General features: G+C 33.9%; 1 protein-coding gene across 3 annotated transcripts; it reads right to left on the bottom strand.

Moving 5' to 3' along the window:
- Positions 1-4,066: 4,066 nt before the first annotated feature.
- On the bottom strand, positions 4,067-24,643 carry LOC111626403 (3-oxoacyl-[acyl-carrier-protein] reductase FabG-like). Of its 3 annotated transcripts, XM_023369766.1 has the most exons (10): positions 18,578-18,931; positions 18,012-18,073; positions 17,782-17,924; positions 17,619-17,711; positions 16,202-16,340; positions 16,075-16,115; positions 8,262-8,331; positions 8,143-8,179; positions 7,419-7,482; positions 4,067-4,350 (listed from the first exon to the last, which is right to left on the bottom strand). In XM_023369766.1, exons 2-10 carry the CDS (start codon positions 18,040-18,042, stop codon positions 4,192-4,194), a joined length of 777 nt encoding a protein of 258 aa, XP_023225534.1. In that variant the 5' UTR covers positions 18,043-18,073; positions 18,578-18,931; the 3' UTR covers positions 4,067-4,191. The 3 variants fall into 3 exon arrangements, with proteins under 3 accessions (XP_023225534.1, XP_023225532.1, XP_023225535.1); XM_023369764.1 differs by lacking the exons at positions 18,012-18,073; positions 18,578-18,931 and adding an exon at positions 24,504-24,643; XM_023369767.1 differs by lacking the exon at positions 18,578-18,931 and having other exon boundaries at positions 18,012-18,127.
- Between the last annotated feature and the right edge of the window lie 659 nt (positions 24,644-25,302).

Below are 25,302 nucleotides of genomic sequence, written 5' to 3'. Positions count from 1 at the left end.
ATTATATAAAAGTTTTTAAAATAAAATCTCATAACATTTGTTATGACACCATACGCAATTTTAAATGTTGTCGGAAAAATTATGTAAATCGTACATTTTTTTAACCGTTTGAATATTTTAAAGTTTTTTAAAATTGTTTTTAAACCCTTTTATCATTTATAAAAATTTTATCATCCCTCTTAAATATTTCATTTGAATCTTTTAGACCCTTTTATTTTTACACGGTTTAAGTTTTATATTAGTCCTTATTCAGTTTATCTCCCATTCCCACTCTCGGTTTTTGCCTTTTACTCTTATTTTTTTTAATCATTTTAATGAAGAGTCTTTATGTTTTAGTGTTTTAATACGAGCATTTTGATTAAATTCTCATTTTTATCTATTCAGTAACGTTATATGCAGTGGCGTAACTACCTCGGAGCAGTTGGAGCAAACTGCTCCAGGCGCACGAATCACGAGGGTGCCAAGTTTGAAAGGGCGAAATAAAAATTTGTAAAAAAATGTTCGATTTTTCAGATTTTCTGTAAAATATACAAAAGATTAAAAAAAAATTTTAGATAGATAAAACTAATTATAAGCACCTAAATATTATAGTATGCACCAGGGCTGTGGAGTCGGAGTCGTCAAAAGTCCGCCGACTCCGACTCCTTTTTACTTCCCAATTTGTTATGTATATAGAACGGAAAAGTATTGAAATCGTGTCAAATTTGACCCTCCGAGTTTCTTGCAAATCTATAGGTTTGGAAACCACCTGAACCCAAAAAATGTCAAATAAAAGGGAAAACTTCGTGTGTGTGCTGGCGTCTAATTTAATTTTTTTTATTTTGTTTTGAGATATTATATAATATCTCAGAATGGGTAAAGTTTAAAAACCGAAATTTGACGCAGTAACTTGTGTATAAAGGGTCATTAATGCTATTAAATTTTGGTTCTTAATTAAAGGTAGACAGGATGGAGATATAGAAAAAGTCGTCATATCTCCAGTTTGGTTGGACTTAATGAATAGCGTTCACATTTTTTTAAATAAAAAAACTCGTCTCTCTCCTCAAAATTAAGCTTTTTGTCATTTTATAATACAGTAGTACAGTAAAACCCGTTAAGATGTTCTCGCTTAAGATATTAGAACAGGGGTGTCCAACCCGCGGCCCGCGGGCCGCATGCGGCCCAAGGCAAGTTCCAATGCGGCCCAATAAACGTGTAAACAAAACCGACAGATTTTTTTTATTTAATTAAATTAATTTATTTATTTCAACGGCACATATTCAAAAAAGACGTTTCACAAAGCAGTAAACCTTTATAAATATTTTAATTTTGAGTGGAAAGGAAACATTTTCAAAAACTTGGAAATGTATGAATGAGGAAGGTATATTAAATAAAGCTGAAGTTGTGACTCAAAAGAGTATAGACTCAAATTCGGGGAAAGGAGAGAAGGCCAAAAGAAAAAAAGATAATGAGAAAGATTAAATATACGAATAAAGCTCTTTCTTATTAAATGAGAAAGGTTAAATATACCTTTTGTCATGCAAATATTGACCCTTAATTTTTCAACTTTCCTAATTTTTTTATCTTGGGTCCTTTCTCTTCTTTTCTTGCTTTGAGTCCCAACTCCAGCTTTATTTAGAACTCCTTCCAGCGTTGCAAGATTTGGCTACTTTGCGCCAAATTTGGCTACCCTTTTATTTGTTTGGCGTAAAAAATATCATTTGACGCATTGGCTACTTTTCGGGTTACACATTATTTATAAATATATTAGTTGAATAAAAATGCACTTTAAAATGGTGTTTCGTCACTTTTTATTAATTAGAGATCCAAATAAAACAAATATTTGTGTTTTTCAAATAAATTTTTGTTTATCTCCTTTATAATAAATGAATTTATTTATTTCTAAATAAAAATTGAAAGTGTCTGTAGAAGTAATTTTTTAAAATATCCTTATTCGTAATAAAGTTTTAATGCTTATTACTATAATCTAGACATGTTAATTCTTAAATATACTTGTATATTTAAGGATTGGGCCAAAACATACTTGGGCCACAGGTATATATATTATACTTGTGGCCCAAAACTCCTCGACTTCTTACAATGTGGCCCAAAGAAACAAAAAGGTTGGACACCCCTGTATTAGAATGTGATTGGGAGCACGATTTAGACCAACCACTTTGAAGCTTAATAACTCCTATGTTCGGGGGCGGATCTACATATGGACTAATAGGGCTTAAGCCCTGGGCCCCTAAGTGTCGAGGGCCCAGAAAAATTAAATTATCATCATAAATTTTTAATACTTTTTCATTAACAATGAGCACTTATCGTATGGTATAAAATAGTTGATGGGTTAGGTTAGAATAGGTTAGGTTTAATAAAAATGGAGCCCCATTGAACTTCAATAAGCCCTAGGCCCCGAAAAACCTAGATCCGCCCCTGCCTGTGTTAAACCATCCGACTCGGATTTAAAATCCACAAAAATTATTGGGTTTCAAACAGAGTGAACAAAATCATGTCCCCCCATAGTCTAACATCAATACATACAGAAAAGAAAACCGAATATTTTGCATATCTCGACATTTGAAGGTTTCCTGAGTCGAAGTGTAAAAATTTGGGGTCATTTTTGACTGATTCCTAGGCTTTCTATTATATACAATTATACAGTATAACAACCAGGAAAATAAAAACTATTGAATACATATTTATATATTGACTGTCATTACTTAGAGGAGTCTTTTATCTTCGGAATAGACACGTTTTTACGTTCTATCTTTATTAGAACTCTATTTATTGAATCATTTAGTCTGAGGTCACGTGATTACATCAAAATTTCCTGGCGTATTTTGGTAACAAGTCTGACCATGGTTGGAGTCGGTAGATTTTTACACGACTCCACAGCCCTGGTATGCATTTGACTTATCATAATTTTGGCTTGAGAAAATATACATTATAAATTTAGCATTTTAAAGGATGTATCGATTCTACTTGATCCAGGGCACTGAATATGTAGATGACACTCATCACAAATATCCGTGTATGCGTGGAGAATCTCATGCCTGACAATGTCTTGATACTTAATTCAATGTCCGGGCAAACAGCTGGATTACGTTAGCGTTAAAGGGATATAAATATACAGACGAATGCATCCCCCATATTTGATCCAAAATCTTCCTCCCAGTAGCTTAGCCGTAGAAAAGTATTGTTATTTATCTGATCTTTATATCAAAGTATCGTTTTAATTCAAAAGTAGCATCCATGAGTTTTAGCAACAGTATTTTAAATAGCATAGTAGTAGACTATTAATATCAATAGTGATGTTAGAACATGGATAAGTTAGGTTAGGTTATTAAAAGGGCGACTTAACCTGCATCGGAAGTGGTCATGCAACCGTATCGCATGGCAAATCACAAAATTAAAGAAGACCATTCTCCTTTACAAAGACATGCATTAATTCTACAACATCCTCATTGAAACAACAATTATTCTCGTAGACATGGTCGACTGCAAAAAATTCCTAGGCTTGAAGATAACTACTGTAATTGGAGTGTTCAAATATTATTGCGTGACCTCGGTTCATATGGCGAGACGTCGAAAACGATATTGCCATAAAACTTATGGTCAACCAATTTTCTGGCAATCTTGTTTCCAAACTGTTAACCTGTATAATATATTGAGTTATCATGAAAGACTGTATTTAGACTCGTTAATTAATTGTAAGTTTAAACTTGAGATATATTTTAGAAATACAGGTATCGTTTTCTTAATGCGGTATTTGATTAAAACGCAAAATTAATCGCAGCAATATACGCGGCAGAAGATTTAATTTATGCGACTTTACTGTCTTTACTCAATGTAGATACCGTATTTTGATATAAGTAGATTAAATTAACTGCATTACTAAGGGATATCTGTAATTTACAGGTCTATCGTTTTCAGTAATACTTGGACAAAGGTTGGAAAAAATTTTGGAGTATATCTACAGTAAAATACAGTTCGCTTTAAAAAATCAACTAATAAAAATAATAAATTGCACAATTTCTTGTTTATTTATATCATCTTTTGTAACACTACATTAACAAAATTAAATCCAAATTGTTTTGACACAAAATTTCATTTCACGAGTTTAATTTTCAAATTCAAAATATTTCGTAACAGGAAAAACAAAATTTCTTTTGTTTGTTTTCTTAACGTGTGTGTGTGTGCCCAAGATAATTATCGAGGGCAGAGTACAATTCTTCCTCCATCCACAGGTAATGTTGTTCCAGTTATGAATGATGAATCTTCAGAAGCCAAGAACGCAATAGCTTTTGCCATATCGTCCACAGTGCCATTTCTGCCAAGAGGATGAGTACTGTTGCTACTTTTAGCATACTATAAAAATAAATTTAGTGCAACTATTTTACACTAGTAACAATTCTTATTAGAGCAATGAGAATTATGTTAATGAATAAAATTATAAAATTAACGTGTGGATTATACAGGGTGGGGCAGAAGGACAGACGTTTTTTAAAAAATCACATCATCTGTTACTACCAGGGCTGTGGAGTTGGAGTCGTGGAGTTTTGGTGTTTTCGTCGGATTCGGAGTCGTCAAAAAATCCACGTACTCCGACTCCTTTTTACTTCCCAACTTGTTATGTATATAAAACGGAAAAGTATCGAAATTGTGTCAAATTTGACCCTCCAAGTTTTCTGAAAATCTACACGTTGGGAGACCGCCCGAACCCCAAAAGAATGTCAATTAAAGGAGAAACATCGCGCGCGTGTATTAGTGTCTAATTTGTTTAATTTCTTTATTCTTTGTTCTGAGATATTAAACAATATCTCAGAATGGAAAACAATATCTCAGAATGGAATGAAATTTAGCACTGTAGCTTGTGTATAAAGTGACATTAATGGTATTAAATCTTGGTTCTTAATTAAAGGTCGACCGGGTGCAGACAGAAGGGGCCATATGTCATATCTCCAGTGCGGTCGAACTTATTGAATATTTTACTCGTTATTAGCGTTCGCAATTTTTTTAAAATAAAACTCGTCTCTACCCTCAAAATTAAGCATTTTGTCATTTTATAATAGTATAGTAAAAGCCGTTAGGATGTTCTCGCCTAAGATGTTAGAATGTGTATGGGGGCACGATTTAGATCAACCACTTTGAAGCTTAATAAATCCTGTGTTAAACCATCCGACTCCAATTTAAAAACCACAGAAGTTATTAGGCTTCAAACAGGGTGAACAAAATCGTCCCCCCACACAGTCCAACATCCATACATACAGGAAAAACACCGAATCTTTTGCATAACTCGACATTTCAAGATGTCCTGAGTCCAAAAATGTAAAAATTTGGAAGGGGTCATTTTTTGACCGATCGCCACTTTCCCTCTGTTATATATAACAGCCGGGAAAGTAAAAATTATTGAATATATCTTTATATATTGACTGTGTCATTACTTAAAAGAGTCTTGTAGCTTTGGAATAAAAAGTTTCTACGTTCTATCTTTATTACAACTCTATTTATTAAATTTTTTATTCTGAGGTCAAGCGATGACGTCAGAATTTCCGGTATATTTTGATAATAAGTCCGCCCCTGGTCGGAGTCGGTAGATTTTTACACGACTCCACAGCCTTACTACAAAAGATATTTGTTGGAAGATGTGAGTTCGTATTGAAATAGCATTTTACAGAATCACGTGTCAGCGGCGGCCTTATCCATTGCGAGGCTCTGGGCGGCAGATCTTTGCGAGGCCCTTGTCCTTTGTGCAAAGTATGTGAATTGAAATAGTAGGCACTTATTAATATTAATATATACTGTACTATAAATTAAATTTATTTTATTGTTATAACTAATAGCCAAGGATAAAATAAAAAGTTTTAAATATCAACTTTTTTCTACTTGGTTGTTGCGCGAGGCCCCTCCAAGAGCGAGGCCCCGGGCGATTGCCCTGCTCGCCACCCTCTAAGGCCGCCACTGTCACGTGTAGAAAACAACATCTCCTATGTGATGCCTGTTATCAGTGATGCCTTTCTGGAGGCGATTTTGGAGACTTCCACGCGAATAGCTTCCTTCAGTTCTTGCAAAGAACGGGCTTATGCTCATATACACGAACCTTGAGGTGTCCCTACAAGAAATAATTGCATATGGATAGGTCGGGCGAACGCCAATAGCGAGGTTGCTGCCGAAGTTCTTAACGCGAAAACGTGTACGTCGGACGTTCAGCGCCGTCATCTTGTAAGCCTAGAAGTTTGACAATGGCGTTTGAAACGTCGAGCATGATTCCACTGACGTTCCAAACACCATTCTCAAACTCCTAGGCTTACAAGAAAGCGACGCTGAACGTCCTATGTACACGTTTTCGCGTTAAGAACTTCGGCCGCAACTTTGCTAATGAATGTCACCGAACCTGGAAATGAGGCGACCAAGGAAGACATGACGAATAACGTCAATTGATGTTCTAGCTGTGTGGGCCGTCGCCCCATCCTGTTGAAACCACACACGTCTGATGGGAATACGTTTCCATCAAACGCAAGGATGCGGAAACGTATTCCCATCAGATATGTATGACTGAACAATCCCCTTTGCGTACGATTGTTTCCTCAGTCGCACGCAAACACACGGTGTTCTATCGTCCACGGCTCCATGCCTTCAACTGAAAAGACAATGCTAAGACCTCAATACTTTCACACTACCAGCCACAAATCTGCCACTCTAACTGGTGGTGAGTTCTAGCCATTTCAAAAACGTCCGTCCTTTCTGCCCCACCCTGTAAAATAAAGTTTACTGATCTGAAATAAAATAATGCATAAAAAATTATTCATTGTTTTCGTTTTATTCTCTCTGTCGTGTGGCCACTTAGAGATCTTTGGTACAAACTCATCATGGATTGGCCACGGCCACAATAAGCATTCTTGACGTCTCGAATGAGAGAGTAGAATCATACTCGCGTAAGGGCACGAGAGATCATTAATCACCCGTTGCAATTCCTAACATAATTGATAATGAAATTGCTTTTCCTCACTATCTTGCCACTCTACTGTGGGCCTGGTCGAACCCACAACGGCTTTCCTCTCCATGTGCACTAAGTTGCCCTTAGTGCACATGGAGAGGAAAGTCAAAAATGTAAAAAATCAGATCATTTGTAAAGTCGATTGCATATCAAATTGATTGCGTCTCAACCAATTGAACCGATGATACACCGATTAGATTGAATGTCTGTGTAACATGATTTGGCATGAGTGATGATTACTCGTAAGATACTCATCATTGTTTTCTGTCTTAAATCAATCAGAAAAATAAATTAATTAATACTAATAACAATGCAATATACAGTATTTAAGAAGTTTTAACGCCATTTAAATGGTTTTATACACATTATACTGGAAATTATTTTACTAGAAACAGAAATTATATAAGGAAAAATTCTTATCTTCGATTATCTTATTTACCTTTTGGGATTCTTCGTCAGGCACTCCCGCATTTTTAAGTAAGTTAGTTTCTACAAAACCTGGGCTGTAAATGTATTGTTATATTTATTATTTATTTAATAATAATAATCATTCAATTGATTTAAATATAATTTATTTAATAAATAGTAATTAAAAATTGTTAATAGTTGATATTATGATTAGATTACATCAATGGGATAAGGCAAATGCATATAGGCTATTTGCCAAGGAGAAGTACCCCTGGAAAACTAGTCCCTATTGGGTATTAGAAACGAAGTACAGAAAACTGTCTTCATAAAATAAGTTATAACAAAACTGTGGATTAGAAACCATTTTCCTATTGGTATTTACCATAAATGAATGATTATCCGTATCATGGACATTCGCAGAGAGAGGAAAACGAGATATTTGCTCCTCCCTGGGATCGAGTATTCCACAAATTATAAACGTAAGTGTGTGAAATTTTATAATAATAAAAAATATAAAAAGTCATTTTTAATAAAATATCACAACAGATTGCGCCATACACGAAGTTTTGTTTAGAAAGTTAAGTAACTCGTTGCTGAATTTTTAAAACTTGTTTATTACTTAAACCTTAAACTCTCCACCATAGGACAGCGTTCTATGGACGAGGGTGTAAGGTTATAATACAATACAAAACCAATTAGCAGGCCCATTAATAAACCATTTAATTAAAAGTTAGTTTTATTTAAATATGACTTACTTAATGCTGTTGATTCGGATTTTCTTTGAAGCAACTTCTGAAATTACGAGATAAAAAGTCTTAATCAATAAATCTGTACTTTTGATTGAAATGACGATAGTTACAAAATAATATCTTACCAGCAGCAATACTTTTGGTTAATTGGTCTACAGCCGCTTTACTTGCACAATACACAGATAAATTCGGAAACTAAATTACAAGAAAGTCAATTGAAATGAAATAGTAACGAGCACTTATTTATTGTGACTTCGTCACAATGCTGGGCTGTAATTTTTAATCATATTTTTAATTTATTTAATTTAAAATATATGCTCCCCACATCAAATTAGTACTGTAGTGTCTTGCCCCTGTACATCACACTTTTCTTTTAACAATAGAGTCGTGCCGGTCATTTATTAACTGCTTTCAATGGAAATTTTTGAATTGAAATAACGTGACTTTCGGTTTTCAACGGAAATTCATATGTAGTTAATCGGGACCTTCTGTCCCTAAGCTTCTCATATCTGGTCTCGTCTTTCGTCTATCTAACTCCGTTCTCGAGATTAAGAAGAAACAGTAGGAATTTTTAGGTCTACAATTTTTTCAAATTGCAGCCCAATAATAAAAATCAATATGTAATTACAGAGTGACTCGTACATATGTCCTGGAGAAAAATACTATAATTTTTCAAGTTTGTTAGAAACAAGTTGTGTTGGGATGATAGAGGGATAGTTGGCACCAGTGACTACCGCGGAGCAGTTGGAGCAAACTGCTCCATGCGCACAAATCACGAGGGAGCAAAGTTAGAAAGTTTTTCAAAATAAAATTAATCAAAACATCAAAACTTATTTAAGAAGCAGCATGTCACAAAACCGTCTTAGTTCTTCGGCTACTTGAGAAAACAACAGCTTATCAATTGAGAAAACAACAGCTTGTCAACTCGATCTGGAGAAAATGATTGACCGATTTGCAAGCGAGAAAACAACAATTTTGAATTTTTTTAATGTACAGTATTGTTATGTATTTGTTCTGAAACTAAACTTGCATACAATTTGTTAATACAGTTTATATAATATGTAGTAAATATTATTAGGTACTCTGTACTTAAAGAATTATATATATTTTTTACTACAGTAGAACCTCGAAAACTCGGCCTAATGTGGACCGAAGGGTGGCCGAGTTTGCGAAAATGCCGGGTTATCGGGAATGGGGTTAAAAAAGGATAAGTATGCGTGTTTCCTCAGAAAATACTGTACTGTACTTGTATGTATTGTTTACTTGAGAATATAACAGAGAATAAATACCCTTAAACAAAGGAAAACTACGTACTTTATGAAGGCATAGAGCCTTTACTACATGAAAATAAAAATTAATGAATACACTGTGTATAATAATTTACCTGATAAGAAAGACCTCAGAAAAATGCTTTATGAAAGGTTTAATACTTTTATAAAGCTATCTATGATGAAAATTAATTATCTAAGGATTCTTTTGCCCTGCCAGGGTGTGCGCGAGTTATCCGGAGTGCCGGGTTATCGAGGGCCGAGTTTTCGAGGTTCTACTGTATTATATTTGCATTTATTAAATTGAATATCTTATTGTTGAAATGCTGTAAATCTCAAATAAATTGTTATTGTCGGAGCGAGGCGAAGCTGAGCGACGACTAACACTTGACTTCATACATCCCTTGTCAACATTATAACTCTAGAATGAGTTGTCCGATCTTCATGAAATTTTCTAGGACGACTCATCATCTCTCAAGGATGAACTGATTAAAATTTCAACTCTCAAAAATGATCAATTTTTGTAGAACTGAAGATAGGGGTCAAAACGAAGGTCGCGTTTTTTTTTCAGTATTAGGCCAAGACTCGACTAGCGTAAAAACAGGCGTAAAAACCCTTCGCCGTAAAAGCTTTTAATCACGTGACCCTGATATTTTACGCTTGAGCAGGTCGTAAAACCAGCGTAAAAGCGAGTTGAACAGTGTTCAACTTTGGATGCGAATACGGCCATAAAACGGTACCATCCACCAATCAGAAGTCAGTTAAATCTAGGTCATTGTGACGAGGTGCGAAAATGGCGGAAAACGAGCTTTTGTGTACGTTCCCTCGTGGCTACTCTAGACAGGGCCGGATCATCGCATAGACAAATGAGACAAATGTCTAAGGCCTTGTCAAACTGTCTATTTTGAAAAGATTTATAAATAAGATAGTTTACTTTTCTGTTGGACAACTGTATATAATAGCCAAATAAACAAAAATATATTGCTTTTTATATGGTTATTGTGAATTCTAAAATCTAAAGAAAATGTGTTCTTATGTTTCTTCTTATTGAAAGTAATTTAATTCATTCTCAGTATTAAAATGTGTAAAAAATTATTTACGAAACTCACTGAGTGAATCAAAATTAAATTCTTTAGCTGTTTTATACATCGAACAAAATGATTTGGATAATATTAATTATTATGAAATAATTGATAATTTTAATGAATTAAAGACTAGAAAACAGAATTTTTAAATAAAGTTTATCCATATTTATATACCGTATATCTGCGCAGATAAGACGATAGTTATATCATAAAAAAAGACCCCCAAAATCCGGAGTCGTCTTATAGGACACATACAAAAAAATTAGATTGAAATTTATATCAATTAAAATCATTATAAAAAAAAAAACAGAAAACCGTAATTATTTACCACTAGGAAGTAGGGTATGTCCACAAAATAGAATAGCCCATACGACGTTTTTGTGAATAGTCAAGGTCATTACCCGAATGCCCGAATCAGAATAAATGTTTGCAACAATTGCATGTCCTGCTGCCAGATGCAAGAAAATAAAATTTGAAGTTCTTTCAAAAAATTACGAATAGGACATAATTCCGTATACGCTATACAGTGTTATTATCCAGCTGATGATCGCTGATCTAAACTAAATTCATAGGCCGTTGATAGTTTCGGGGTCGTCTTATAGGACAGATATATGCTAAAACTATAAAACTTCGACGAAAATTTATATCTCGTCTTATCTGAAGGTTGTCTTATCTGCGCAGATATATTGTACTTACTTTTTTTAAAACTATCTTGGCTTTTATTTAAATTATCTTTATCATTATTCAATTTACCTTTCATGGGTAAAATATTATATTATTTAAATATTATCCAAAAAGATTAAATTAAACAATTAATATTTTAAGGTAATATTGTTATTGTATAACAACTTTTGTTAGACATTTAATAAAATAAATTTCAATTTTTTTAAATTTATAAACAAACTGTTCAAACTTTTCTAGAAAAACTAAAATTTATTGTTGTGTATTAAATATTTTTTATTAATAAAAATTTAAGATTTGTTTTAGTTTTTCACATTATTTAGTTTTGTTTTATTTATTGTTTTATATTTTTTGTATGCTGTATTTCTTGTGGGAGAGAGAAGGGGCCCCGTAAGAAAAAAATGTCTAGGGCCCCAAAGTGAGTTAATCCGGCCCTGACTCTAGAATAAATCTGGAAAGATTTATCGAAAACATCCGAAAGTATTCGTGTGTCTACGACAAGAAGTATTCCGATTATAATAAAGGATGCCTAAAATCACGCGATGCGGACGGCTAAAGGAAAATCCTTCAACTTAGAGGAGTATATAATGAAAAAAGCTAAACTTAATAAGTGCTGTATATCATCTTAATTAATAATACGATAATAAAAGTTAATATATGAAAGTAAAGATATTATTTTTACTACATTTGTAATTATAGTACAGAAAAAAACTTGTAGAATATAATCATTGTCTTTATAACTTCGATAGTACTGTACCGTCGCTGTAAAAACTTCGCTAGCCGGACCTCCACCACAGTCCAGACGCAAACGCAAATAGGTCACGTGGTTAAAAGGTTTTACGGCAAAGGTTTTTACGCCAGCCCACCGGCGGCCGAGTGGACTCCGTCTCCGCTTGATAGTGGTGACCAGACCCTAAACACCGGAGTTCGATCGGAGGTTCGCGCCTCACTCGGACGGGCTGGCAGCGGGAGTTTTTTCCGGGTTTTCCTCCTTGCCAATGACGCCTGAATAGGGGCCAGCTTTCCCTCCAAGTCCTCCCGGAAGGCATTCTGTCTCCCTTTCTCGCGGGGGTCGTCTCCTATAAGGCCAGCTTTGGTTGCTTCGTGACCTCTCTCCTGTCTTCCTCGGATTGGTCGTCTTCTATAAGACCAACTCTTCCTCACTGTTTCTTCTGGAGTGATAAGCGAATAGCAATAACACTCCTCTATCAGCAAAAAGTGAAAGTGAAAGTTTTTACGCCCGTTTTTACGGTAGTGGAGTCTTGGCACTAGAGGTCAAAATGAGCTGACTAAGTGGCACGTCCTACGTGGCAGCGTCTATTTATCGAGCCTATTTATCCAGAGATGAACTTGATCAGTTCCAAACGGCAGTAGAGCTATATCCAACAAACGAGCAAGTTAAACAAAGCAACGAAGACTACTTGCAGTCAACTGGGTGCCCTGTTGCTCATATAGAATCTAAAAACACTCCAGGTATTGCCCTGCCTTCGTCCAAAGATGACTCAGCTTTTGGTCTCTCCAAGTATTTGAATCTCTCAGTTAATGCCAGAATCATGCCGAGAGTCAACTTGTGGGTGCAAGGCAGTGGCGTGCCGTGACATTTGATGATAGGGAAGATGTGTTTCTGTAAGAAGCCGACATCCAGGGGCAATCAGTCAATTGCCCGTCAGTAATGGTCTAGGGTCCATCCGTATCGTTTATTCGATAAGCCAGTAAAAACCGTAGAGTTCTCTAAATGCATTTTTAATATCACAATTACATTCCGAATCGCTAGCCACGATATAAGAGCTACAATTAAAAATAAAATTAATAAAAACTTACTCGGTGAAATAAAATGTGTGGTGGATGTACCGGTACATACCTGGTACAAAATATTCTTCAATTGTATGAATATACTTTTAAAGAAAATTATAATTAAATATAGCTTTGTACATAAAAATATAAAACATTCTTTACTTTTTAAATCTTAAAACAATGCACTTAGTCAAATAGCTCCTTACGAGTGGCTAATGGATGGAATCGAAGACGGTTGCAGAGCGTGTATACACGCGAACTGCCAAATTCCCAGGGTGCCGATACCGGTCAATGTCAAATACCTCTTTTGTCGCATCCCTAGTATATCTCAAAGGACGCGATCTAGTAGACAGTTTCCCCTTACCTTAGCATACTCGATGACTATACCTAAATCACAGGGATTAACTCTTCCAAAAATCAAAATAGATATAGGTAAAAAGGAGATAGCTTTCGGTCTTATCTATGTTGCATTCAGTCGAGTGAAAAAAATAACTGACAGTATTTTTAAACAGTTACAATAAAGATCGTTACGAGCCAATCTAAGTCCAAGGTCCATAGTAATAGACAGAATTTCATGATACGTTTGCATAGCAATTAATTAATGTCTTATTCTGACCTTAAATTTGTACCTTTAAATGATACAACAGAAATCAAGTATATTGTTGAGAACGAATGATTCTTTGTCTTTTTTTCCCTAATAATCTAGAAAATGAAGATGTGAGCAGCCTCGCTCCGACTACACGCTGATACAGCGTTACATAACTAGTTAAGTAAGGTTTTAAATCGAAATAATTAGATATATGTTTTAAAACTAAATGTTCAAAACAAGTTTCGCGAGACCTCTTCTGGAGAACTATGGGCAACACCGATTCTACTTACTCCAAGGCGATGAATATGTAGCTACGCCACTGGTTGGCACTCAAGAAGTGTTTCATAATCTCAAACAAGTACCGTATTTCCACTCACTCATATCCGAGTACAAGAGCATGTTCCTGTAGATGAAGAAAAATCGGTACTGTTTTTCGCAAAGTGCCTAAAAAAACTCGCTAATTTAAAATATTCAATTATAGTTTCAGATGAATTTTTTTTATTTTGATGACTCTCGACGTCGAACTTCAGTGAGTAAGGAAAAAAGAACAGTAAAATCATGTCAAACAAACATCCGGAAAGTCAAAGGCTGTCTTGGAGTTCCTGAGGAGTTCTATCAGTAAAATTAGCCATAAAATTGGAATACTGCGGAGCAGCGCACACTGAAATTTGCAGGAAAATTGTAAGAGCATATCCGTACAAGAATCGAAATGTTCCATGAGATTCCTCCAGGTACCGCTGACATGTGAACACAATTCTCAATTCAATCGACAATGAAGTCATGGACACTCAATTTGTGTGGTTTCCGGATGAAACACGCCTCCATCTGGACGAATAACGAATTGACACAATTATCGATTCTGGGCCATCAAAAATCCCTGGTAATTTGTAAAGACATTTCTTCATCCTCAGAAAACAACCGTCTGGGTGGACACAATGAACACCAAGAAGTAATTCGACAAATATTCATATAGCCTTTCATTTCGACATCTTCGAAAACAAAGTATAGTATTATCATTTTTCATTAATTTGGACAAAACATGGTTTATGCAGGACGGCGCTCGACCATATATCGCTAGGATCAATATGGAACTCATTTTCAGTGTTTTTCGGTGATCCTTTGTTAGGAGTTCAAGTTGTTCCAGAAAAATGCTTATTAATTTTTAGTCTACATTTAATCTGCTATCAATAAATGTCTTAGCAAAAGCATTGAACTATAAGAGAAGAGGCCATTTGATGAAAATGTTTCCAAATGGCTCTCTATTCACTAGATCTGAATCCTTATGACTACTTCTTGTGGAGTTACGTGAAAGACGGAGTGCATAGAAACAGTCTAAAAATTATCAATGACCCAGAGGAAGCTATTGTGAGTTTTTTTAGATTAAAAGTTACACCTCGAAAAAGTGATCGAAAATTTCAAAACAAAACTACAAAGGTGGACACTTCGAGACTGTTATTTAGTATGAAAAATAAGAGACACGTCTTCACCGTTACATAATATATAATTATTAATCAACATGAGTTTATGACAATAACCAAGAAATAAGTGGCACGTTGCTTGAAATACCCTCTTTTAAGCGATGCAAGACACATGTTTCTAATTACAAAAACAAGAGTTTTTCTTGTATGAGCTTTTCATATATGACGAGCATGCAGTTATACATGCGAAAATACAGTATTTGGTGGCGAATTGATAGCTTTGGATGCGCTGGAAAAGGCTGGAGACGATATGGAATAGTTTCTACATAAGCTCCGATTTAAACCACCTATACTTTCCAATATGGGGACACAAAAGAAAGTCTGTATCTCAAATGGAGAACCTATAAATTCTTCAGGACCGTAGAATTCAGGCGATAAAAGGAATTTCGGCAGCGTAGACACTGTTATTGACCAATTTATTACATACTGTGTTATTGACTAATTTTATGAAAACCTATGTCTGAAGACAAACATTTTGAAAATTATATTTCGTAGTCAATTTACTGCTGAATTAGTTGCATCCGATTTGAACTGAATTAGTATTTTCTGAATCATTTAATATTTTTTCACTATAACATATATAGTATATGCCCCACCTTCTGTTATTTCATGCAGATAGCATCTTTTAATGTTTTTTTTTTTTTTAAACTAAACTTACGTACTTTTAGTAATAATTGCTGATATGTTTATTGTTTTCATACACAATTTAATATTTTTATTATTTCAATATTACAAAATTAATCATCAGATAATACAGTACAATAATAGAAATAAGCGAGAGTGAACTGCATAATATTTTATAATGCTTTTAAACATAATTATATAGGTTAAAAGATACAAACAAGCCCTTTGTATGAAAGAGTTGAAATACTCTAAAAAAAGTAAATTGTTTCAATCTTAATCGAATCGAAAGTACCGCGTTTCATAATTCTTTAAAGTCGAATAATATTATTTATTAATTTTATAATTACATTAAAACAATTTCCTAATATAAATACTGCATTTGAATTACAATTATTAGAAATAAATTAAGTAATACTTACACCTCTTTTTGCAGCAATACTAGACACATTCACAATACTTCCTGCAGTTAAAATTTTTAAAATTATTGAACAGTTTAATTTCTGCTGTGAATCAATCGAAATAAAATAAACATTCTCATTTTCTTACCCTTTGTAAGCTCAAGATGAGGAATGCATAATTGTATCATATGAAAAACTGCTCGTACATTAACTCTCATTATTTCATCAAATTCTTTTAAAGTTACTTTTGTCGCTTCGCCAAATCGATTAATGCCAGCATTATTTATCTGAAATTATTCTAAATGTATCACCACTTACAATTAAAACATTACAGTAAATTACAATGTTACTACAATACCCGAGCATTTGCTGAGAGAATTCTTTATTAACAAATGTTTTCAACCTACTGCCTTAGGCCACCATTAGGTAGGTTAATACAGTAAAACCTGACTAAAGAGGCCGTTCAAAATATTACATAGGCAGGAGAAAGGGATCAAATTTTCCCCTTTTTGATCCCTCTCTCCGATGAATAGCAATCATTAGAAATCAAAGCACCTTCTCCCGTAATTATGTCGTCAGAAGTTTAAAACATTCATAAATACACTGAAATTATTTTCAGGCAATTTTCCGATAACTTGGGAGAAAATTAAATGACGAGTGCAATCCTACTACATCCTGACTCTATCGCCAGCAATTGTCAGATACAAACGAATCTCCCTCTTCCTCTGCTGACGTAATACTTGAATGGTTCATAATTATCAAGAATATACACTGTATATTCGTGATAATGATGAACCATCGTACCTGTATGTTATACAGGTCACTGAACGGCGGAGGAATCGATCTAGTTACGTCAATGCAAAGTGTGAGAATATTTTGTAAAACTTTGCTGCTGCAATTTGATATTATTATTATTTTGCTGTCTGTAATTCGACATCTGTGTGAAAAAAATTATTATTTGATAATTATTTTTTCCAAGAGGAGCTAAAAGGTTAGAGATCGTCTGCTAAAGGAGAAAGAAATCGGCTATTTTTCTTTTATTTTTGTTCCTTTCTTTTTCTTGCTATTTAGGAGTCAGTGCGTGAATTTTATCAACAAACGCCAATATATAAAGGCATTTTGTAAACATTATAATATTTAAGTAAGTTGTTTATTAACATTTTTTGTACATTTAACATAAATTTGGATATTAAGTATCATCCCTATTTTAAATATTTAATATGGCGTTTATTTAAACAATAATAGATTTTCATATTTCATATGAACTTTCCACGTTGACAACGTCCCCGTTTCAAAAAAATACTCAAAATTTATCTCAACCATCCAACTTTCTGAGACTTTTTCAAATCATCTCCAGCTGAGGATGGTCTACCTTTTACAATTATGTCATCAACCCATGACACGGTCTGTCTATCTATGCGACCATGAATGGTCCCAAAACGATGCCTGAATAAAATGGAAACTTGCCTAAACGGAAAAGAATTCGGTACGATGCAATTCAGGTTTACACAGGTTTCAATGGACTATATATTATTTTGGATAATAATGAAAAATTCTTAACTAACCAATATATCCAATTTTCCGAAGTGCTTCACAGTTTCCTTTACAATTTTTTCTGCATCTTCTGGAATAGACACATCTCCAGGCACAAGCAAAACCTGAAAAGATCAATTCTATTTCAACAAGAACAAATATTATATCATAATGTTATTTATGAAACTCCCAAACTTTATTTTCAGAAAGTTGTCCAGAGTTGATACATTTCTCCTTCGTGATTTTCAGTCTGTCAACATTTCGCCCATTCAAAGCTAGGAAGCATCCGCAACTTGCAAAATGAACTGCAATTCCTACTCCAATACCTGAAGAAGCACCTGAAAACAATAGATATTTTTTAATATAAAGATTTATCTATTTCTAAATAAGTTACCAAGATAACGAATAGTGATGCTAAATATTACCTAAACACATCGACATCATGTCTGTTAGCATATGCAATTATAGCAGTTATTGTTTCGGTTACATCAACGGTTCCCAACCTTTTTCGGGTGGCGACCCCTTTTTATAAAAGCCAAGTGTCCCGCGACACTGATACAATTGAAAAAGGCATTTTTAATAAGGTAATTAAAAAAACAACGAAATTAGTTTTTTTTACTATAATTTTATTTTAAATTGTTTAATAATTTAATGCGATGGTTGAAATTGCATGTTATTAACCAGTTTCAAAATTCGTGGGTGAGTTTTTGTTAACGCCAATCTCATGTCATTCTCAACATTTAATTTATTCATCTCAAACTCTCAACACATGTTTCAACCAACTGTGACAGAATAGCGTACCTAGATTACACTTATTTTAATTTTAAAAAAAATATATGAAATCATTCAAACTTCAAGACACCATTAAAAATAAAAATTGCATTATAGTGAATATTTTTTTTAGTTTACTGTATAAGTTGGCGACCCCACAGAAAGCCCTTCGCGACCTCCTTCTGGGTCGCGACCCATACGTTGGGAACCCGTGGGTTACATCACACATCCTGTTGTATAAGTTAGTGTGACTTATTCGATAAGAGAAAATGCACCTAAATATGACTAAAGACATATTTTAATTATATATTCTATGATTCAAAAAGTAAGCATAATCGTCCGGTCAACAGTAGAGTGAAAAAAAAAAAACAGAAGTAAATGTATGTGAATGTTTGTAGAGAGGAATTAAAATACTCTGGATGTAGAAGAATGTTCCATTAGAAGCACAAGAATATGCAAAATATAAAGGCTCCGTAAAAAACAGCAGTAACGTGGTATTGTTTCTGTTATAGTTTGACCATCGAAAACAGTTTGTTACTGTTTAAATGTATGAAACTGACAGTGATAATACCACAAACAAGCACATTTTGGATGTGATGATATTATGCCCTGTGGCAGCTTTATACTTAACGGCCACATCGAGCTCTACGTTTATGCAGCATGATATTACTATAAGAAAGTAAAAAAATCCAGTTTTACAGTTCCATGTGAGACTTTTCCGAGATACCGAGAGTGCAAATTTCACTAAAGTAGCATTCACATTTTATTTATGAAAAAATGCAAGCAAATCATATAAGAAAAATTATGGTTAAACATTAGATAATAGAGAAGACATTTCACTGAACAAATTGTTCAGAAATATTGAAATATAATGTTTTTTATTTGTTTTTGTTTTTTTACATTTTTATTGTGATAAACATCTTACGGCGCTCAATAAGGCTGCGATTTGCAACTTATTTTTATCACAGAACCCTTTTCACCTCAGTAAAACGTGTTGGGACCCTGACAGTTTTTAATAATTATATATAAATAGCAAATAGAAACACCAAAAACGATTTATTGAAAATGCAAAAAAAAAAAACAGTTTAATAATGGAAAGCAAATATTACTTAATTCAAACTAGTCATTAATGTAAGTGGTTAAACTGTTTTCTTTCAATGTTTTAAACATCGGTAGTGTCTAGATTTGTATCTTCGTTTGTATCCGCCTTTTCAGCTCCTTGTCACTAGAAAATTTTGAAGTACTGTACTTGATACATTTTTCTTCAAAACTCCTCTCTCAGCCAGCGCTCCTTGATTTTTTAAAACAACTAAACTCTGGTAATTGGTTACGGGTTTACGCCTCACCAATGGCTGAACGCGTAGAATTTTTCGGGTTTTCTTCATACATAAAAATCCAAGCTTAATTATATATTTATTTAAGATGCTATGGCCTTGGCCTTTTAAAGTCCCCAAAAAACAAAAGAAACAAAACAAAAAGATTAGGAAACATTAAATTGGAAGCGCAATTTTGGTTACATTTCGCAATTTTTAACTTGGTTTCAAAATTGCTTTTTTATTTTCAGAGTTGTATTTCAATGAGATATTTAATTAACAGTCAATTTGCGCTGCAGTGAAAGTGCCACCCATTTACGATTTGGTATAATGCATTCAATTCCAAGATGTCTTAATGTATTTTGTGGAGATATGACTAAAAGATTTTCCTTGATGGCCTTTTTGATATGTCCAATGCAGATGCGAAGTAGTCATAATTTCTTCGATGACTGTATTTATTTTTCCGCAGTTTTTATACATTATGGTAGCAGTGTTCGTGTGAATCTTGATAAACTTGAAGCAATTAATCACTTATTTTAATATGTACAGGTTTTATATTGTCTATATTTTTCTGCTGGCTGCTCCATGGAAACTGTTGTGTTACATCAAAATTGTATATGGCTATAATAAAACAATTTTTCTGAACTTGAAGTCGATTTATACTTTAATCTTGGACGGTATTACAGATTGCAATTTCACATTCAATTTTTGGTTAAATTCATGTGTGATTTAGACATTTTATGATATCAGTTCTTGAATTTTCCTGTAAATTTAGCAAGGGTTTTAGTTACATCTGTCAGTCTATCAAAATATTCAAATATTGTATATTATTGACTCTTTTTATCATCTTTTTGTTTAGTAAATAGGATCAGTTCCCATAAAAATTCTCCCTGGAGGCACTCCTTGTCAGATCACGCAAGTATTACGTTGTTTCTTCCATCAATGCATTTCGCGGTATTCCGGTCGAAAATCACTGCTTTAATGCAATTTTTAAAAGATGTATACAGTGCTCGTAGCGATTCACTATTTTCCAGATTGCTCAGTATTCACTACTATTTTTATAAAAACCTCACTTTCCTTACTAATTTTCAGATCTGAGTATACCTTACATGCGATATACCGTAGTTTGGATATAATTATGACGTGTTTATGAGGTGTGAGACAAAATAGATTGGGTAATCATTAATGACGTATATACAGTACCTCGCAAAAGTTCATCATGGCGTCACCAATTGGCGAGAGAAAGTATGGTGATGTCAAAGAAGGGCTAGAGGGATTAGCGATATCCCACGAAATGATCTTGGAGAGTTACTTTACGTAACAAATTTGGAAATTAGCCATGAACGTTATCAAGTTTGCATCATTTTTACTTCGAATTTTTATTAAAATTTCAAAATATGAAAACACCACCAAGATAATTCAATGGATAACGTATTTTGGACGTTATCCATTGAATCTATAACGTCATAATTTGTGCGGATTAATATCTACAATAAATTAACACCGAAATGCCACAACAGCGGCCAATGTTTCGATTTGAAAAAAAAAATTGACGCGGACTTTTGAGAAAGTGGAGAAACTTCATTTCTCCATTTTTTCGAAAGTCTTCAGCAAGTCCGTTCAGCATTATTCGTGACAATACAGGTTGCCTTACCAATCGATGCTACACAAATGTGTTATCCGGTTTCGTTGGTAGCGGTAAACGACGACGTCACAAAAAATATCCCGCATTTGAGTTTATTCGAGGAACTGTATGTAATAAGACAAACGTAAACGTATTTGGTGCAGGTATGCATTGGTATGCATTTTGGGATGGACGTCTATTTGTCCTCTTTACAGCCTTTTTTATTTTTAGCAAACAAACATATATGTCTTTTAGTAAAATTATTTAATTTACATTGTATTTTAGCATATCCGGATACCTTATGTTTGTTTGCTAAAAATAAAAAGACTGAAGAGAGGAGAATTAGACGTCCCTCCAGAGATGCATATCTATGAATGTAATTTTCAACTAATAAAAGAAAATGCCTGTCTGAAATTCTTGTCAAAAGAAGTCCTCCTAAAGAAACGCTGATAACTGCTTGTTAGCTTATAATTCAATTAGATAATAATATGATCACTGGGATATTGGGTTTGTCACCTTTTTATCAGTTTTAGAGTGTTTTACTCTGCTCTTTTCATATTTTGTTTCGTAAACAAAGACCCCTAAGCCCCATTTTTATGTATAAATCCACTTTCGGTCAAATACTCCTTGCTGGAAGCGAATTAACTTTAAGTCAAATACCGAGCCGGCTCAGGCTGCGCGTCAGGTCTTAAGATTTTGGTAGGATTCTGTAAATGAACATAGTCATATATGCTTATTGTCTGCTAACGATAAACAAGTATGACTATGTAAAGCAACCGATCGCTGTATAGAACTGTATTACAAATGACGATAGTCTTTGGTAGTGTTATTCCTTCGCTTATTGAACTAAAATTAATTGAGCACTTCATGGAAATGACATCTATTTTCGATACAATGGGATATTTCATATTTTTACAACGCAATACAGTACTATAAATATAATTAATTTTTGTTAGTGTACTGAAAAAGTCCCTCTCAAATGCCGCTTGAAATATTCGCTTCGCTGCGTTACCCACTGGTCTGGTCCCTGAATACTCGAAGAAAAGTTTTGGTTTTATTCGATTAAAGCAACGCCACACGTGGGTGATCTACCGAGGAGAAATGCCTCCCTGGAGATTGGAAACTGGCCACTATTTAGGTAGTTACTGACGTGAAGAAAACCCGAAAAACAAGTCTACATGTTGCCAACCCATTGGCGAGGCGGAAACTCAAGACCAATGGTTTTATGCACTTGGCCACTGGTGGACCATTTGAGGACGACAGTGGGGATTTGAGGTTTTAGGTATGCAATTTGAAAATTGTAGTTTAAAAACAGTACAGCTCCAAAAAGAATCGGCACGGAAGCACAATCGTATGCTAATTCATTTGCTTTTAACTCTCAGTAATCAGGCATCTGTCTGTGCAAAGAATGGCCAATTAACAAGAGTGTAGTATATTATAATAAACTCAGTTTTACTTTATCGATTTCACAAACATAATTGCATCGTACTCTTCTGTTTAGTGTTGATGATAAGTGATCGATATACATTTGGCTGACTTCATGTAAAGTGAAAAGTTTTAATTCCTTTAATTCAGTAATATTGGAAACTATCGCGGAAGTAAAAAGCAACCGCAAATAATTTCTGGTATGGTGTTGTTCTGAACAATTAATCTCGAAAACGGAGTTAGATAGATGAAAATCGAGCCCGGATATGGAAAGCTTAGGGACCAGCGGCCCCATTTGTACAAACTTCCGGTCTAAACCGGAAGTCGCGTGATTTTTAAATTAAAATACTAAAAATTGTTATTGTGGCATTGTTACAATACGTATTTGTTATTGTAATGATGTTACAATATATAATTGTTATCGTGAAATATGCGCAATGATAAAAAATTAAGCTTACAATTACTGCATTAAAATTAATGTTACAAGTTAACTGGGTGAATTAAGAAAACATGAATAAGAATCAGACATATAATAATAGGGGATAAGCCGGATAATTGAGGGGCCAGATTAGCGAGTATATGCAATATTTAATTGAGATAAATTACTTCAAAAATTTTCTTAACAAAACAAGTATAAATAAATTTACTCCAATCATATTTCTAAGTTAACATTTATATTCAATTGTCTGGATTGTTTATTGTGATACATGGCACACCATGACTATACGCCACACCGATCGGCGTACGTTTGTGTTTCCTGTACTGTACAGTACATTGTTCTCGGAACGAATAAGATTGTAATAAGGTGTAACCTTGCTACTTCCGACTAAAACGAAGTTGCAAAAAACTGATAGTTGTATGAAAGTCGCCATTAGTTTTTTGCAACTTCGTTCGTTGTGACTTAACTTTTTCCAAGAACAATGTAACCAACGGGAGACGACAATCGTAAATTGCCAACGTACGCCGGCCGGCGTATAGATGTTGTCATAACAAACGATCGAAACAATTAAATGTAAATGTCAACTTAGAAATATGCTTGAAGTTTATACTTATTTTGAGAAGTAATTTTAAATAAATACGCTCTCGCTAATTTGACGTTAATTATAAAAAAAAAAAGACGTTTCTGCGACTTGTGCTATTCGTTGAAATTATTTAATACTAAATACTGCTTGTTGTCAAGGCCGTCGAGATAATCGCATGGGCTCGGAATAGGGACTTTTTTTTAATAGTTAAAATACATAGGATGTTTGTTTATTAATAAAAAGCAGTCTTAGTGTTATTTTTACTAAGAAAAAAATCCTTAATTTATAGGACCATGGGGCCTGGAAGTTTTCTGTGGACCAGGGAAATATTCCACTGCCCCTTTCGATGGCCCCACTTGCAGCCCTTCGTCAAATAAAATAAAGATGTAGGTCAGTAAACGAAAATCTTACTGATTTCGACATTAAACAACAGATCGCGACTGGCACAGATATAAACGATTATTTTATTGACAGTTTTCCATTATGTTACCACTATGATCCTAGCTCCATTTTTATTATTCTCTGACAATTTATATTAATTATTATTAAACTAGGTGAAAAAATTTCGAGGAAACATTCAAACGAATATCTGTTTAAATAAACACTGATAAATGCAACCTTGAACTAATCTGTCAATTCTGGTTTAGTATACCGAAATGAAGTATTTTCTAAATACAGGAAGGCATTTTTCTTAAGTGTTAAATAATTAAACTGTAAAGTAAATTAAAAGTAATGAAGTTTTTGAAAATTAAAAATGATTACCTGTTATCAAGGCAACTTTTCCCCGCAAATCAGGCATTTTACAATGTAAAAAGTCAATTTTTAATATCCTTTAAAACGAAGGAATCGCTACGGTAAAATTTTACCTTTACTTTGAGGCAGGTGATATCTATTGGTTAATAATATCACATGACGTTACTCGTTTTGTATGCCGTGCATAACCTTGAAATGCCATAATTTTGTGGTTGAAAGTCAATTCTACCGATAACTAAGAATGATCATCTCTTTAACGACAGTAATCTCACAGAGTGTCGTCTAAGCTTAATTTTTCGCTTTCTGCTTCATCTCTAGTCAAATTATATTGATAAATATTTCCAAAGTTTTAACTGTATTTGAATTATACTTCTTTCAATTCAGTTAATCTAAGTTCTCAATTTGGGAATGGAACTCTTATCAAAACGTGTGCTTGTGGAGTAATTCCAGCCTGTATTGTTGATTTTAAAAGTAGAATTTTTTTATGGATTAGTTTTATTGAATATTTTTATATTAACAATAATTCGCGGTTCTTCCTCCTTTTGTTTTCTCATTTCCCACTTTTTCTAACGGAAAAGTATGATATACAGGAGCAAGTAACTATACTACTAATTTGAGGTGGAGAGCATATATTTTAAATTAAAAGTTGCAGCCCGGCATTGCGACGATGTCACAATAACTGCTCGTTAATTTTTAACATGCTTCTCATTCCGAGTTTAAATAGTCTTGAGGTTTGGTTGATCTGATGTGCAATGTTTTCACCCATCTTTAAGACATTACCTTGTTTTATCTAAACATATAGCCAGCA

The sequence above is a fragment of the Centruroides sculpturatus genome, unplaced genomic scaffold (genome assembly GCF_000671375.1).
Source record: "Centruroides sculpturatus isolate CEXI.00-Female unplaced genomic scaffold, Cexi_2.0 scaffold111, whole genome shotgun sequence".
NCBI classification, from domain to species: domain Eukaryota; kingdom Metazoa; phylum Arthropoda; class Arachnida; order Scorpiones; family Buthidae; genus Centruroides; species Centruroides sculpturatus.
Note: the sequence above shows the minus strand (reverse complement) of the source record. Positions and strands in the feature narration are given on the sequence as shown.